Source organism: Dermacentor silvarum, chromosome 6 (genome assembly GCF_013339745.2).
Source record: "Dermacentor silvarum isolate Dsil-2018 chromosome 6, BIME_Dsil_1.4, whole genome shotgun sequence".
In the NCBI taxonomy this organism is placed as follows: Eukaryota; Metazoa; Arthropoda; class Arachnida; order Ixodida; family Ixodidae; genus Dermacentor; species Dermacentor silvarum.
In genome coordinates, this window is record NC_051159.1 from 181,807,012 (window position 1) to 181,824,938 (window position 17,927).

Genomic DNA, 17,927 nt, shown 5'->3' on the forward strand with positions numbered 1-17,927 from the left:
TCTGAATGACGAAAGAGAGAGAGATTGCATTTGCAAACGAATTATACCCACACCTGGCAGATTTACTGGACTTCCACAAGAAATATGACAAATCTGAACTTGCACCGACATCATCGGCGCAGCGATTAGGACATGAACTAAACACGGAACTTAATCTAAAATTCTACTTCGATAAAACGTCTCATTCATTCATTCATTCATTCATTCATTCATTCATTCATTCATTCATTCATTCATTCATTCATTTATTTATTTATTTATTTATTTATTTATTCATTTATTTATTTATTTATTTATTTATTTATTTATTTATTTATTTATTTATATGACCAAGGAATAGTTTTAAAAAGGTGATCTGCCGGTCTGGCCTGTTTGAGGTTTTCCCTTTCGGATCGACCTTAAGGCGGTAAACTTTCTGTCTTCCTCGCCTCTTTGTAGCCCGTGATGGACGTCAGGTGCGAGACCTGGGTTCGTATGTATAGTGCGTAGCTTAATTTAAGGCCGATGACGCTCTTGTGAAGGACATGGACTTGAGAAAATGCTTTAAAAATTGATGTATTTTGTCGCTCAAGCAACATTTTAAGTGAAATTAAATTTTGAGATTTTATGTGCGAAAACCAAGCTATAATTATGAGGCACGCCGTAGTGGGGGTCTCCTGATTAACTTTGACGCATCTGGGTTTCTTTAACGTGCACAGTGCACAGCTGTGGCCGTTACGCCACCACGGCGGGTAAATTGCATTTTTTATATACAAGTGAGTACCATTTTGTATCAGTGAAATTGATGCTAGTGCATTTCAGCCTTAATGCGGAAAGCGTAGTTACTAAGAAACGCCAACGCTTCGAACGTTATCGCATGGTGATTGATCGAAGGCGTCTAGCATCGCATAGTGAAAAGGTGGTATGCATATATACTCGTCTATAAACAAGCTCGTCTGCATGGTGTCGTCTGAAAGAGCAACCCGTCCTTCACACGCTCGACTCTCAAGCTCGGAGCAAACAGTTCGTGGATGTGTATACGCAAGGCGGCTCATGCGGGGGCAGTGCAAAGCTGCTAGGCGTCGTCCGGTTTCTTCCCAGCCGTACTAGAGAGCTGTTCTTTTCCCAACCCTCTCGAGGAGCTCACGGTGCACTGGTCATGGCAACTGTCACATGATATGATAAAGGAAACACACCAACAAATTTCCGGGGTTGGAGCTCTTGAATCAAGCACGTGTGCTCGCTTTCCGACTCAAGAATGGGTCTCAGCAACCGATCATGGCGTTGGTGACTCGAGTTTCCCGGAGCCAGCCGAGCACGTTTCCGGCAGACGCTGCTGGACCGATTCTTTCACGCGCTGGATCTCGAAAACCGTGCAGTGTAGAGGCAGCTGAGGCTGTAGTATCATGTAATAAGTTCAGAAATCCGGTCGCAGGTAAGAATGATGATCGGTAGTTTCTTCTTTACATGGCATCGCTGGTTATCATAAATGGATCACTTTTGTCTACTGACCAATAACCAGCGGGTTTCACGTGCAAACAGCTTTGTGCATCCGATTAAGTATATGTGATTCGCGATTGGTGGGCGCCTTGGCGGACGTATCGTCGACTATTGTTATTGGTCGGCTTGTGGGCGCCGTCCAGTCACGTTTGTTCTCACGTGCGAACGATTTCGTAATTCAGTTCCTTGGTCAACGTCACCTAGATAACACACCTTCGCGCTCTGAGCCATGATGTCGTGCAGTTAGGAAACCATTAGACCAATAGCGCCTGCAATCAAACGGGGGAAGAAACAAACCAGGCTTATCATTATTATTAACTTATTATTATCAAGCCACGCTAGGGTTGATAATAACGTTAGTTGCCTTTATACATGTCACGTTGCGGCTCCAACAACACGGTCCTTGCGCTATCTAAAGATGGTGTTCCCAGGGTTTGGATTCACAAATCCGTTAACACAAGAGAGATGTTCCTGTGGAAGAACTGAACTGAGCTGAACTGTATTTTCAAAGATGACAAAGTCAAAGAGCAGAAGCCAGTCGGAATATTGCGAAACTGTCGACGACGAAGACGCCGGGCAGTGGCAAATGATCCTTGCGAAAAAGAACAAAAGAGAAGAAAATACTCGTTCAAGCCTGCTCTTGAATAAACCGACTCTGAGTATGTAGCTTCCAGGACGATGACTGTTTTAGTGAGAAGGTGCACTTTCCTTCGTTCCCACAGCGACCGACAGTGCAACCCGAAGCCACGAGACCGGCCGATGTCCCGCGTCGATGCGAGTGGCGGGCTGCATGGATCCCGCCGCCCTCACCCTCCGTATGGAGTGGGTGTGCGGAGAGAGGCCACACGCGTTGCCGCTCGCTAGCTCGAGTGGTCGTACACCGGCGAGACTTCGCTGTTTACGCGTCGCGAGCAGTTCGCGATGCGAAGAGGAGCACAAGGAGGGATCGCGGCTGGCCGGTCGTCGCGCATTAATGCGTGGACGGGCTTTTGCCGCGCGTGCTTCTTCTGGTACACTATTACGGCGACCACCATCGCACAATCTGGGTCGCATGGACGGCTCCGAGTCGCAACCTGCCCCGACCTGCGACAACGCCGCGCAGGTAACTGACTGTGCTGGACTTTAGCTGCACCCTGCACATGCTTTGCCTTTTATTTTCATTATGGCTCCGTGTAACTGAGCAATGTTCACGAAGCCCTTGTTTCGTAAGGGTTGTTGGCCAGCACTCTTCGCCGACGCCCTTTCTCACGAACCGCTCCAGCGCGAGAAGGGACTTGCAACAGGCACTGCTTTTCTTTCTTGCAGTTCCTGCAAACTCGTGGTGGCTTAGTGGCTATGGCGTCGGTCTGCTAAGCACGACGTCGCGGGATCAAATCGCGGCCGCCGCATTTCGATGGGGGCGAAATGCAAAAACGCCCGTGCATTGGGTCAACGTTAAAGAAGCTCAGGTGGTGAAAATTAATCCGCAGTCTCCCACTATGGCGTGCTTCATAATCAGATCATGGTTCTGGCACGTAAAACTCGAGAATTCTTTTTATTGCGATAGCAATTACATGGACACTCCAAGCGGATTTCTGCCGTCGGCGTTGCCGTCGCCGTGACGTTCCGTTAGAGTCCAACGGCGATGAAATCGTTGCCGCACGCCGTATGCTTTATGTGCGAGTGAAAGAGCGCGAGGGACGCGCGCTTTCGCGGGGAGCGAACGCACGGCGGAGAGCAAACGCGACTTCTTCCGTCGCGCGAAAGCTCGTGGGGGGACAGGAGGGAGGGAGGGAGGGCAGGCGACGTTTAGCTGCGGCACCAAATGCGTATTTATATAAAAACGTTGCGAGGCGAGGGTAAAGACGTGTGTCCCGTTCTGATCTCGTCGAAAACCTCCGAGCCGCCCCCAGACTCACCGGCAAATGTCTCCAACTTCGCGCACGTTCGGTGCGAACACGGGAAAAACGCCGACGGCGTCGACAACAGTTCTGCCCTTTGCAGGTGCTGCTGAATGTCCAAGTTTATACAGCTGATAGCTCTCTAGTTTATACAGCCGTATAGCTCTCTACTAATTTGCTATCGAAATTGATGCTTCGCCTTTCGGGTGAAACTGCTTTTTCCCAAACCCAGGTACTCGTTGCTGACACTGCTTACCCATTTCGCATATGGATTGTCTTGCGGGGTGGTATGATGATCTTTCTGCCTAGGTGCGCGAAGTATAACAGAATACCATACAATATACCGTAAGTTTCAGTACACCAATAAGCAAAGCCATCTTCGTATTGTGCGTTTATCGTGTCCTCGCGTTCAGTCGATGAGTCATCGTGGTTTCCCTCCTTCATTTCATAAGCATAAACACATATCACCTGAACGCGGCCTCGTCAACAGCACGTACACGGTGGTCGCGCTCCTTCGTTCGTATGAAGAGATTCTGAGCTGGCGGTGATCATTTCTGGAACTGAACTGGTAGACACACGTTGACGCATCTCTGTACCCTATTAAAAGAAAAAAGAACACTAAGAGGAGCAGCTGGCGGTTAGGGATTACCAGGTCAATCCCGCTTGAAGTATAACATCCCTGCCACCTATACTGGAGTGACTGGCCGCATGGCTCAGCTGATTCCTATACACTTCCTGTTGTCACTCGCGGTATACAAGTGCCTCAACGCTCTCTGTGCAGATATAGATAACTAGTTCGTGCTCCTGGGATTATCGTACGCCACGATTCCCGTAAGCCAGCGTATCGGCATTCGCAGACGTCTATTGAAAAAAAGTTTTATTGACATCGGCGCAACATCTTGAAACGCACCATGGGCTGCTGCTACTGTGCCATCATCAACCGCTGACATATCGAGCCAATCAGTTTCCAAACTGCCTCGATTCACGTGAGAAGTACAATTACCACTGAAATAGTTTTGACAACGAGCAACGGGTCCTTCTGCTGTTGCTTACTGAAGGTACGAAGAGGCACTGTCCATACCGGTACATTAACGTGTGAGAACACAGATGGAGAGCCCTTTTAAATATAGTTGCTCATTCTTGATTCAAAATTAGGTTATCTTCACTCTTCGCTGAGCTATTGTCCGATATTTACGGACATGCGCATTTCTTTTGCAAGAATCACATGCACGGCCGGGGTTCATAGCGTTAGTGTCAATATTTGGCGACGTCTTATATACTGCTATCGAATGGCACAACAGACCTCCGAATTCTGGTCAGGTGAGCGTGCTTGACATTACAAACGGCGTCTGTGGGCATAGTCCCGCGGTGGCTACTGTATGACCAGCGCTCTGGGCCGGCCGTTCTGGAAGCTGAGCACGTATCCTCCAGCCTCGCACGGGCGGTGTGTACAGATCGACACTGTGCCGCTGCGCCATCGAAAGGTGCTCGGCCAGCGTTTATGGCCCGTCGGCCTGGACACCCAGCAGAAAGAAGTAATCCTCGCGCTCTTATCTGCGCGCTACGAATGGAAACGGCGCGCTCTTAGCTTTGACCGCTAGTCTGCGCCAAGGCCGTGTGCCTTTTCCCGGATAACGTCCCGGCTTTGGTGGCGCTGGCTTCGACGACTTCAGCCTGCCATAGCATGGGCCGAGTATCGCGGTCCGTGTTAGAGGGATCTCGAATTTTTTCGTACTACGTATACTGCTCTGACGCATAGATGTATCGGGACAGCGACCTACGAGCGGATGGTTTTGAACATAACCGCAGTAATCACCAGAGTGATGCAGCGTTATAATGGAAATGAGTATATGTTACGTGAAAATTTGAAACTGACATTTTTGTCGGGTAACAATTTAATAATGCGGCTAACAAACTTTATGGCGAGAATTAAGATAGTTCCACTTGTTTCAGATATTGCACGGATTCGCACATGTAATATATATTAGTTGCAGTTATGCAGGGACATAGACGGCTAGTGTCCCCCGTTCACTGAAAATCTCTACATTCGACGTGTCACGCAACGTTTGTGCGAACTAACGTTTAGAGCACAGGAGGCTCTGCACGCTGTTTTGTCTTTATAGCGTACTTATAACAATTCCACTTACGCTAATGTGAAAGAGTGGGCGAGTTGGTATAGCATACTTGCCAATAGACAGTAAAAGTACTATTACACCGAACAAAAAGAGCAGCCGCTCTTGATATATCAAACTTCATGCAGCGCAAAACTGCCCCACAAGTTGGCTTTCCCGCGCAGCGGCCGGGCGGAGATGTACAATGTTGCGTGCCGTGTTCTGGAAAAACCATGTGAACCAGCAAGTAGCGAATAATAAGGAGACTCGTTTTAGGGCGAAGCGGCCATACGAGTGTGTTGACTCCATGCGAAGGCACCCTGTGATGCTAATTAAAATTAGCATCAAAATGAAATAATGGAGGCATTTAGCCACCTTATTTTCCCAGCGAAGTTATTTGCTGAAAATAACAATACAATAGTTTGTCCATGGTTAGAAAATATGGCACTTTTTAGCGCATATAGCCGGTAAGCACCAAAATACACGTGCTCTGCGCCTTTTCTTGCAACGCTTAGAATATGCACGCAGTACACAATTAACAAACGACCAACGCCGAGTAATATAACTATCCTTTTGTTTTTGGCATTTCACCGCGCTTCCGATGTCGCTTGCATTCGGCGCGACAGACATCAAATAGGGAACCGTGAAGTCCCGCCGAAATTTGCATCCTTATGGTGCGTGTGCATAAAGCAAGTCGTCAATGCCATTCTGTGCTTAAAATCAGATATTTTGTGGGGGTTGGGAGTTCACCAAACGTCGGTTGGGCGATAAACATTGGGCGACCACGTACGATAAGCCCACTAAGAGGCAGTGCAGGGAGACATGGGTTGGGCTTTTTCTAAATCAGAGAAGTGCAGAGCAAAATTAGTTTTGAAGAAAGACTGGGGAACATTGATGAAAAAGATGAAAGATTATGTGGCTAAAGTGCACAAATATATGTACCACATCATGGACACGGAATGGAGGAAAAGGTCAATAATGTTGGCTACCGAGTAAAGGGTAACTGAAAATGTAAATAGACAACCCGAAGCGATCAAAAAGGAAGTGAGAGAAACCGAGATGCTAAATTGGATGCAAAGGATGGAAACAAGAAATACCTTGGAGATTTACAAATTCGGCGGCAAAGAAATCAGGAGAGAAAACTTGTACAATATCACAAAGGGCAGTGCCTTTCTATTCGAGGCCCAAGCTGTCTGCCTGAGGACAAAAACACACCACAGCAAATATTCGCAACAAAATGATGACGCATGCATCTGCGGCGAAAAAAAAAAATCCAGAGACTCGGCACATCGCAAAAGAATGAGAACCATACACTGTAAAAAGTTAAGCGCGAAGAAACAAAGAAAGAACGGAAGATTTCTATTTTATTATTTTTATTATTTTATTTATAAAATGACTTCTTTCTGTTTACGCTCAGATATAATTTTTCTTGATCTTAACAGAATTGGTCCCTATACGCTAAAGTGAAAAATTCGCCATGTGAGCTAAATGAGATTTATTCGTCTTTTTACTATCCTCAGTGAACACGCAAGTATAGGCAGATATCATATGCGCGAGCCAATTGATCGTAGTTTCTGCATAAGATAGTGGTGTAGTCAGGCCGAGTGATGCCGCCCAGAGCATGGCTATATAAACTCGTAGAGTGCACGGATGTATCGCGCAGTGCCCAGTGTCCTGGCGGCAGATGTCTGGTCAAAGGTGGCCACATTTCATACATTCACGTATAGCGTGCTTATCTGTAAGTGTATGATCTGTTACAGTAGAATACCAACATTTGATTATTTCGTATTGCATGAAAGCTGCACTCATGAGGGAACTAATAATTACCCCTTTAATTGGTGGAATAAACTATCTAAAAATTTATTTCTGTAAAATTACGGGAAAACAACAAACAAATTATTTTGGTGAAATAACAGAAAAACAAGCTAACAGAAAACAGAATAGAACAGAAAGTATATGTTACACAAATTTCCATACCTGAAAAAAATTAATAAGTAAATAAATAACTAAATAAACATAACAGCGTAGGCAACGTCCACCTTCCAGAAGCGCTGAGATTCAAATCTGCTGAAGCGATAACTGGCCAACAGTCTAGACAACCGATATACGTTTAGAATAATACGGAAGAAAAAAAATCGGGGTAGCTTGCACTATATAGTGGCGCAAGGTTAAAAACACAGCACAACTGATCGGTTCCTAGCTCGTCATAGCTATACGAAGTGACGTTAAGTTATACGAAGTAATGCCAAGTGGTGCTAAGTTATACGAAGTGTATAAGCATTTCCTCGTGGTCCGTGGCATCGGGGAACGCCTCGTGAAGCACTTGCAGTCCGAGCACACGCAGGGCAAGTGTAGCGAAAGCTATGCACAGTAGAGCACTGCACGGGCATGATTTTTCGGCCCGAGCCCGGCCCGGGCCCGCTTTACGAGGCCCGAGCCCAGCCCGGGCCCGTAATACAATGCCCGAGCCCGGCCCGGGCCCGGGCGTACATGACCGAGACCAGCCCGGGCCCGGCCCGGGCCCGTGGTTCCAAGCCCGGGCCCGACCCGGGCCCGTGTTACTGAGCCCGGGCCCGGCCCGGGCCCGGACGTTCATTACTTAGCTTAGCTAGGGCCCGCGTGTGCATGACCAGGCCCGGCCTGTAAGCAAAAAAATTCTTTTTTTACTTACAGATTGTACCGTATCTGTCAGCCTCACCTTCTCGAGGTTTAATCAGCTGCAGTATATAAGCAATAAAAGGCCGAAATCTTTGTTTCTCCCACTGCAACATCAGTAATCCGGCCCATTGTCTGTGCTACTATTTTTCTGGTGGTGCGCATGCACTTACCTTGATTTGTATGATATAGTTCTATGATGTCATTTAGCATGCAAATATACAGGGCGTTTCATTTTAGCTGAACCAAATTTTGAAAGATTGCCTGTGGGAGATAGCATAGTTATAATCCTTGATCTAAACTACTCGATGAGGCGGCGATTACTTCCACGAGAAATCAAAACGCCTAATTGAAGAATTACCATAATTATGCCATTTGACGTTTTAATTAATTATTTTATGGCACATCTTTCAATCTACGAATTATAGCCGCCGTGTTCGCAAGGCGTATCCACTTGGAACGAATTCTCAGGACTAAACCAGTTTCGAGATAATAGTTTTCAAAGTGTCCAATCGAAATCAATCAAATCAAATTAATTTATTGCCCTGTTTACATGCTGGACGGTCATTTTGGACTAAAAGCTACATATGTAGCTTGACGTGACCCATAAGACCAGGCAAGGCAATAGTACAGCAAACAGAGTGCACACATGCACAATAATTCACATATATGTCCAGCAATCGCTGGAATTCCTCATAGACGAAATAGCTATGAACGGAAAGACAAAGAATATTTGCGTCACGGCGAGTTAACAGAATTGGAAAAAGCTTTAACAAAATGCATTTTAAACAACACTACAATAACTATACTAGCTATACAAAACAACGCAACACCAGCTATACAACATAGCATGAGACTGAATTTTACAAGATCAACATTTGCTAAGAAAACGAAACAGGATTTACATTATATACTCAGAACCATACACAAAGGCAGAATAATAATCACATCAGATACATTACACGCGAACAAAGTGTCAGCTGAGTTCTTTCTTACTGAAATTACCGCCATTTTTGTATCTGTTCAATGTGAATAGTAGGTAATGTATTAACGACTGATGCTTATAGGGTGTTCTGAAGTATGGAATTGACCATATCTCAGGATTTGTGTTCGGATTAATGCGACGACGCTTTAAGGAGGCTAATTGTTTTATGTAGTTCCAAGCTAATTCTGACATTGACGGCCTAATGGATGGTCAAAACGCCTAATTGAATATTTAACATAATTACGCGAATTACCTGTTTAATTATTTTACGGCACACCTTTCAATCTACGAATTATAGCCGCTATGTTCGCAAGGCGTATCCACTTGGAACGAATTCTCAGGACTGAACCAGTTTCGAGATATTAATTTTCAAAGTGTTCGACGAAATGCACGGGCGTTCCAGTTAACTTTATGAGGAAAACGCTGTTTTATGCATTGAAGCACAAAAGTAACTGGCCTTAGCGCTAAAACAATGTCATAGTATCTACACTGGCAATAGTGCGATCGCAAAAGCGGTAACATGAAAATGGTTTGAGGAGTGGTTCTTTGTATAATTTATTTTTCCTTACGCGGAAACAATGTTCGTTTTTGCGGAAAAAAAAAAAAAATTTGCGTAGCTTGCACTGGCGGCGCAATGCTAAAGAGACAGCGGAGGTGATGGGCACCTAACTAGTCCTGGCTTTTGGGCTAGACTAAGCACTACCAAGTCATCCCCAGCATTTCCCGGAATTTATTTATTATTGATTTATTATCGATTAGCTATTGATTAGCTATCGATTGTCTATTGCAAGATATTGGCCACGTATTTGGGATAGGCTAAGCACTACCAAGTTATCCGAATTTATTGATAATTGATTCATTATTGATTAGCTATTGATTGGCTATCGTAAGGTATTGGCCACGTATTTGGGCTAGGCTAAGCACTACCAAGTCATCCCCAGCAATTTCAGGAATTTATTGATTATTGATCGATTATCGACTAGCTACTGATTGGCTATCATTTGCCTATCGATAGGCAATTAGTACCCACCATTCTTAGCTAGACTTATCCAGACTCAGCTTCGCTAGTTCACAGGTGTATGTGCCATTGCGCTTGGACCCTTTCTGCACTGCTGCCAGGATCGGCCCACATTTTTGGATTCAGCGGACACATAAGGCCCGGCTGAAACAGCTCCGCTGTTAAAAATGAGAACTTCATCTGTTTTACTATCTTCTTTGATAATATATAGTCATGTGACAGTAACGCACCCAGGATCTCTGCCAGGGGGGGGGGGGGGGGGGGGGGGGTTGACAGTTTGCCAATACCATCTAAACACCACTAATTTCGATTTCTTCACGGGAAATTGTAAAAAAAAATGCGCTTTTTACGAGTGTGCAGACGATTGCGCGCCTTACATCTTAGTTGCAGTACTCAAATGCGTAAGGAAAGAAAAGGGGTTAAACAAAAGGGGGGGGGGGGGGCTAAGTGGGCCTCGGGGGGGCGGGGGGGGGGGTTACAACCCCCGAATCCCCCCCCCCCCCCCCGTCGGTGCGCCACTGTCCTGTGATAAGATATACAGTCAAGAGAGCGGTGTGGATCTGGGAACAAACGGGTATAACCGATATTCTAGTTGACATTAAGCGGAAAAAATGGAGCTGGGCCGGCCATGTAATGCGTAGGATGGATAACCGATGGACCATTAGAGCTACAGAATGGATACCAAGAGAAGGGAAGCGCAGTCCAGGACGGCAGAAAACTAGGTGGGGTGATGAAGTTAGGAAATTCGCAGGTGCAAGTTGGAATCAGCTAGCGCAAGACAGGGTTAATTGGAGATCGCAGGGAGAGGCCTTCGTCCTGCAGTGGACATAAATATAGGCTGATGATGATGATGACAGTCATCTTGCACGTGTCACTTCAGCTTGGCACAGAATGCACTGAACCATACAATGCATAATGGTCGCGTGTGCTCGAAGGCTTACTTAGGCCCTTCAATGAGCGGGCCCGAGTCTGGCGCGGGCCCGTGGCTTCAAGCCCGAGCCCGGCCCGGGCCCGCAGCCTCAAGCCCGAGCCTGGCCCGGGCCCGCGGCTTTAAGCCCGGGCCCGGCCCGAGCCCGCCGACAAACGCTTCGGACGGCCCGGCCCGGCCCAGGCCCGTGCAGTGCTCTAATGCACAGTGTACGGGCGGCGCGCAGCAGACGAAACGCCGGGATGACGTCACGGCGCATGCACAGTAGCGCGTAGCTGGTGGGAGCTCTGCCGAGCCCTACCGAGCCGCCGCCAGAGGCGCCTGCTGCGGTCACGGACACCGCGAGCGTTCGGCGCTAATGCGTGGTAGGGTGCCTCGATGCCCAGCGCCGCCGTCCAGGGTGGAGACAACCCCGCTGGCGCCGCCATATTGAGTCACACGAGCTGAGACTCAGCTACGCTTGCGTTCATAAATAGTGTTACTCGCGGCGCACTTCCAAGTGCTTTGCCTTGATGAGGATTTTTGTATCGGTATCGCATCTGCACATCTTTATAACCAATAGCCGTTAACTCGTCGAAGGTCCGAGACGTAAATGTATGGCGCCGGGAAGATGCCCCAAGTTGACTAATTCAATTTACATTTAATATGCCGTGTGTATGTTTGAAATACGCACTATTTTTTTTTTTGCGCTTCGATGCTTGGTATATAAGGTTTGCGACCCCCTGTGTGTGGAAGTTTTATATTTTCGCTGTTGTATTTTGGTTCACACGTCACGCCTCCTTTACCGTAGCCAGCCACTCGGGCACGGCGGTTCGTTTCCCTTGCGTTGCGCGTGCTCTTCGCGTTCGTTGCAATTATTTGACGATATCTACGCGCAATTTTGCATTTTTTTGCCCACAAAACTGTGTGCTGACAGGATTAAGCTGGTGTGAAAATAAGTGCGATGTGAAAATAAGGTTTAGTTAGTGCTGTAGAGAAACATGTAACGTAACTTGTCTTTGTCAATCTTGCGTAGTACACACAAGAAACCAAACGATGCACAAAATACATTTACTTATAATGTCTAGTACAATCAATCATGAAAGAGATATGTACATGAAAAATTATATGTACTGTGTGGCGCCTGAAAGTTATGTTGAAAGACGAGATAAAAAAAAATTCGCAAGGTAGGCTCGACACACAATTCGGGATAGTGAGAGTTTTTTTTTATTTATTCATTACATAGGGGGGGGGGGGTTCAAGTGCGTACATCAACCTTATTACACACAATATAAATCGAAAACAAGAATGCAAACAAGAAAACGCAACCGCGGGTAATATTAATCAAGATATCCAGCCAGAATACATCAGCTACCATCGAATACGTCGCATCAGCCAAACACATCGATGGCGAGTACAGAACATTGTATAAATAACCATTAGAACACTGACAACTACATTGAAAAAATAAACAACACTGCATACATATCGCGTACAAAAACCGTAAATGAAAGTAAGACAGTCAAATACAGATTAGCAATGTTTTTCACTTCGAAAATATAGTCCATGATGATGTAGGGCTGTTGACTTTAACAGACGGCGCCCATCCTGTCGATTTCCCTCGTACTGGTCCTCTTCAAAGTGTTTCTAAGTACAAGTAAAACAACAAAAGTGATTATTGATATGAAAAGTTGCCTTGTAAATACAGAGAACCCATTACAGTGCTTAAAAATAAATTTTCGCAGAAGTAATGCTGTATTACCTCGTTTCACACGTTTCGAAGAAATGCACAGGCTACAACAGACACCATGCCAGAAAGCGCCGAAACATTTTGGTCCCATGATGCCCCTTAACTCTACTACACCTGGGCATACCGTGCACAGGCATTTAAAGACCGTCACAGTACCCACTACGATCGGGAATGAGCACGAATGACCATCGGCTTACGAGCACCACGCTACAAATATATTCGTCTAAAAAATCAACTATATAACGTAACAACCTGAGATCCGCAAGATATCTGCTGAGAATAGAGAAAATCACAATGCTTCGCTTGCCACGTACACAACAGCCGCTCTCCCCAGAAGAAGCACTGCGTTCTTTAGTCCCAAATAACCAGTAGCGAAAAAAGAAACAAGAGACACACGATGTGTGCTTCCCGCGAAAAAGTAAAATAGGTGGTTTACATGACGATTTGTAGCTAATGTAAGGCTATTTCGCGGCGAAGCATTTTCGTCAGTTCTTAAAATAAGGGTACTACTCGCATAGACTGCGCCGATCAAAACGGCAAAAGCCTATGCGACGCGCGCTCGCAAACCATAGGCTACTCAGCATCGGTGCAGGGCTTAGTTCGTGAGCGAACGTAGGGACGTGAGCGAGGATCAGAGAATACTTTCTTATTTAAATGAAAAACACGATGCGATAGTCTAAACTTTCTTGACACTTACCTCGCAAATGTAGGAGCTATCCGTTGCCTTCCAGTGATACCCCTTTACTTGGGCTTCCCATCTCTTCCTTCGCTCTGTGTCCCGGGGGGAGCGTAAACAAAGAAGCCCTTTACGCGTCGATCCGGTGCACTTGGGAACACAACAGCCCGTCATGTCGACTCGATGCACTTGACAAGCTTGTCATTCATGCGGCTGAACACTGTCCAGCAAGTAGAAGCGTCAGCGAAGCATCCGCGCGCACTGTGTCTCGAACTAAGCACCGGCACCAAGCACTCGCAACCGCTCGCTGTGACTCAAGATGGCGTCGCAGCGAGAAAGCGGCGGCGCGGGTGCGGTCAAAGGATGGCACCACCCTGAACGGCGGCGCTGGCATCGAGGCACCCAAATGCGGGGAAACGGAGAAGCGCGGTTGGCGCCGGCAGCCCACCTGCGCGATGCCTCGTTGGTGCTGCTAAAATTTGTTTCTCTCTCTCTCGCTCTCATTTTCTCTTTCTCTCTCCCAAGCATAGCGCGCGACGCCTAGCGATTTGGTTGCTAGGCAACGCAGTGGCAGGAAGCTGCGGCGTCGCTGGTTGCCATGGCTACGGCACGGCTGGCGCTTCGTGAAACGCGCACGTTTTACGGCTTCTTCTATCTGGGGTTTTACGTGCCAAAACCAGTTCTGATTGTGAGGCACGCCTACACCGTGGGCACGCCGTAGTGGAGGGCTCCGGAATAATTTTGACCACCAGGGGTTCTTTAACGTGCACTACAATGAAAGCACACTGGCGTTTTTGCCAGTGTCGCCTCCGTGGCCGGGATTCGATCCCGCGATCTCGTGCTAAGCAGCGCAATGCCTTAGCTGACTGAGCCACCGCGGCGGGTACGTTTTACGGCTGGCTGAAACAGCTTTGCTGTTAAAAGCAGCACTTTCGCCCGAAGGGCGAAGCATTGACAGCGATAGCAATGTTTAGCAGTGCGCTAGAGCTCGTTGGCCGATGCTCTAACGATACGCGGGACCACACTGTACGCAGGTCATTCTTATAAAGTTTCGGCTTTATGGGCGAGGGGCCAAATTCCCAAAGCTTTTCGTTTGCAAGGGTCATTGGCTGACAGGCTTTTCTAATAATATGTCCAGCACCGGGATTGGTTGGAGTGTACTCTTGCGAACAATTCTAACGTAAGAGCTCTTTGTGAATGCAGCCTAGTAGATCGGTTAGAAGGAAGATTTTATATCTTTATAAAGACAAACAACTGGTATCGTGTTTTCTTTATTATACTACGTCGAGCACAACAGCAAACTGCAAGATTTGTTGCAACAAACCAACCTACCGCTTTTCCTCTCATTAAACACTCTTCTTCTATCTCCCTTGGTGCAAAAAAGTTTGATGACTCACCTGGTATTGTCTCCCGCAGTTCGCCCCGCCAAGCGCGGTGCTGGGGACCCGCTGCCCCCCGCCGAGAACGGGGACATCACTGTGACGTCATCTCCGCCGAAAGAAAACGAGCCGACGACCCAGGGTGTCGACGGCTGCGCCGGCGGAGACCGGGGTCCGGCGCCGCACCGCGAGAAGGTCAGTTATGCCTTACACACTCGAACACGGTTACATCGGACGAATGCGAACAAAAAATAAAGATATTGTGAATTAAATATGAAGATTTTATGTATGGCTGGTAACCACTGGTGGTGTCTTATAATATTCTGCATTTGTATTCAATAAGTTAGAAACTCGGGCCGGTTGGTGTATCATATATAGCTCCACATGTAGAAAGACCAGCGCTTATAGGAAGCATAAGGAATAGAACGAAACACACATTGCGCTGCGTATTCAATTTTAACACACACACAGAAATTTTCTACTCAAACGCACGTAAAACTCAGAAATGCTTTCATTATAGACAACCCCTTTGAAGTAAATGCGTCGCACTTGAGAGTTGAAGCAAACCCAATTGCAGGAAGCAGAATTTAGATTTACCCGCTCCCATATTTGTTGGCATTTGTCCCCAGGTGGTGCCACCGGCATAATGTGCCATCATCGGACAAACAAGCAGGGGCGGAATCTTATAACGGTTCGGAAAGCGAACGGTTCACTTCGCCGTTTGCGTTACTAAGTGGGCTGCTGCCAAGCAGGAGGTGGAAGAAGGGGATGACGTGGCCAACAAACGAGAGGGTCTCTGAAGTGCGCGTCATCATATAGTCGAAGAACTGCAGGATATTCCTGGGTGCTTATTAAATATAACATATAAATTAAATAATATCTTGCAAGTTTTAGAGTATAAATTTGCGGCGCCGGGTACTTACGCTATGCTTGAAGTAATTTATTTATGTCATTTTCTTTCATTCATAGCCGACAGGTAGTGTCGCAAGCGTTGTGTCGCAAGAGTTGGCGGAGCGAAGCGCAGCATCGTCTGCTACCAGGAGCTTGCAAGATGCACGCACCAGGCGTGCACTTTCAGCACGCTTACAAAGTAGCGAGTGCAAGAGAACCGTCAAATGGCTCCTAGGGCCACGTTTTCTAGCATTCCATGTCAATTTTCCTTTTTTGTTCGCTCTTCGTCATCGGCTCGGGCATGACTCGCACGCCGCCGCGCTGCCGTTGTCGATGTGATCTGCCTCAAGGCGCGTCGTGTGATAAAAACAGTGAAAAATGAAATCGAACATTACAAAATACGGGTCCTGCATTGCCTGCGTGAAGTAAAATCGAAGAGCGCTGTGCTAATGGTGTGCGCTACACTGTGAAATTGAGAACAAAAGTGAGGCACTCACGAACTAGAGCAAAAAATGGAAGCCAAATCAGAGATCGCGACACTCTTCCCGTCATGACTCTGCTCTCTTCTTAGCCGAGCAAATAAAGCGCTGGAGCAGCCAGGGTTGAAACTTTCTGGCTGCTGAATGGCGATCTGCGTGCTATAGACGCTGGCGATAGCACCCGGAATTCGATCTCGCCATGCAAATGTCTCTTTGGCTTTGGCAGCCGGGGTCACAGGAAAGCTGACCCAGCCCTTCTGCCAGCCAACAACGAGCAGCAACGAACTTCTTCTTTCTGGGGTTTTACGTGCCAAAGCCAGTTCTGATTACGAGGCACGCCGTAGTGGAGGGCTCCGGATCAGTTTTGACCACCTGGGGTTCTTTAACGAGCGTTACAACGCAAGCACACGGGCGTTTTTGCATTTCGCCTCCATCGAAATGCGGCCGCCGCGGCTGGGATTCGATCCCGCGATATCGTGCTCAGCAGCGCAACGCCTTAGCTAACTGAGCTACCGCGGCGGGTGAGAGCAATTAACTTCGTGAACGGTGTCGGCGACAGAGATCTGGAAGATTCCAATGAATGAATGCTTCGCTTGCGACAGACCTCTGGAAGCTGCAGGCCGGTGGCGTGGAACCGTAGCGCCCAATTCCTTCCACTCCGTGGAAGACTTGCGTGCCACTGGCACGCGAGTCTACTTCAGTTCGTAGCACAACCAGCAAAAGGCCTACTCGGAAAGCCAACAGTGACGCCGCAAATAATCATCCGCCATCTCTTCGAACGCATACTTCCAGCAACCTCCATTCATCGTCGACACCGGGAGAGCAACGCTAAGCAGACGACGAGGCAACCAACGCTCGCGCGCGCGATGCCCGCGGGTCTCTGGGGCAGTGTGGCCGGGGCGCGCGGCCATGGTCGCAAGCCAACAGCCAAGCCTCAGCAACGGAACCCAAAGCGGACTATACCTCTTCGCCGGTTCCGCTCATGGCCGACGACGGGTTCGCTTTGAAAATGATTGACAGATGCGTGACTTGTTCAAAATTTGCGGTACCGCCCCGCTGTCTCTGACGGCCACTGACGCAACCACAATTTTGACCAATAACGTGAGGTCAAGCGGACAGTTCGCATTCCGAAACGTTATAAGATTCCGCCCCAGGACCACGGTGTAAGATATATACTGCTTACACCCTGCCTAGGCACCCGCGGGTGCGCGTGCACTCAGCAAGCGGTGCTCCTCCATCGCAGGTGTTGCAGCAACAGCGTTCTATTAATACACTTGCCGCGAAATCCTCGGAGTGAGTGCGCGCGCGTATCAACTGAGAAGGTTCTAGCGCGCGGGAGAAGGAACTTGAAAAAGCGGAACGCCTTCATGCCCGCAGTTTAATGTTTGCGGTGAACCTATATCAACGATAGGTGCACTTTTCAAAGAGCCTGTCATTGTGTCATCAGCATGTCCTTGTGCAAACATCATTCTTATATAAGAACCATCTTGAAATGAGGCGCAACGGGACGACACAACAGAGAGGAAGACGAGCACAGGCGCTGTTGTGCCGTCTGTCGCAGAAACGAGACGAGACAGCTGCGTTCGATGCGAACGAAATCAAGATTCTTCTTTTTCTTTTCTTTATTGCTTTTCTTAGCGCGCGCGCCTTTGGAGCCCGCCGTCTTCTTCTTTCTCGTCTTGTCCACTCTCATGAGTTTCAATAGCTTCCGGCCGCG

At 47.6% G+C, this 17,927-nt stretch overlaps 1 protein-coding gene across 2 annotated transcripts in view; it reads left to right on the forward strand.

Moving 5' to 3' along the window:
* The window catches only part of LOC119456496 (BTB/POZ domain-containing protein 6), a 112,243-nt gene that overhangs the window by 16,120 nt on the left and 78,196 nt on the right, over positions 1-17,927 (forward strand). For both annotated transcript variants that reach the window (XM_049669906.1, XM_037718313.2), the window contains exon 2: positions 14,878-15,035. In XM_049669906.1, coding sequence (XP_049525863.1) covers positions 14,878-15,035 — 158 coding nt within the window. The remainder of the gene's footprint in view (positions 1-14,877; positions 15,036-17,927) is intronic.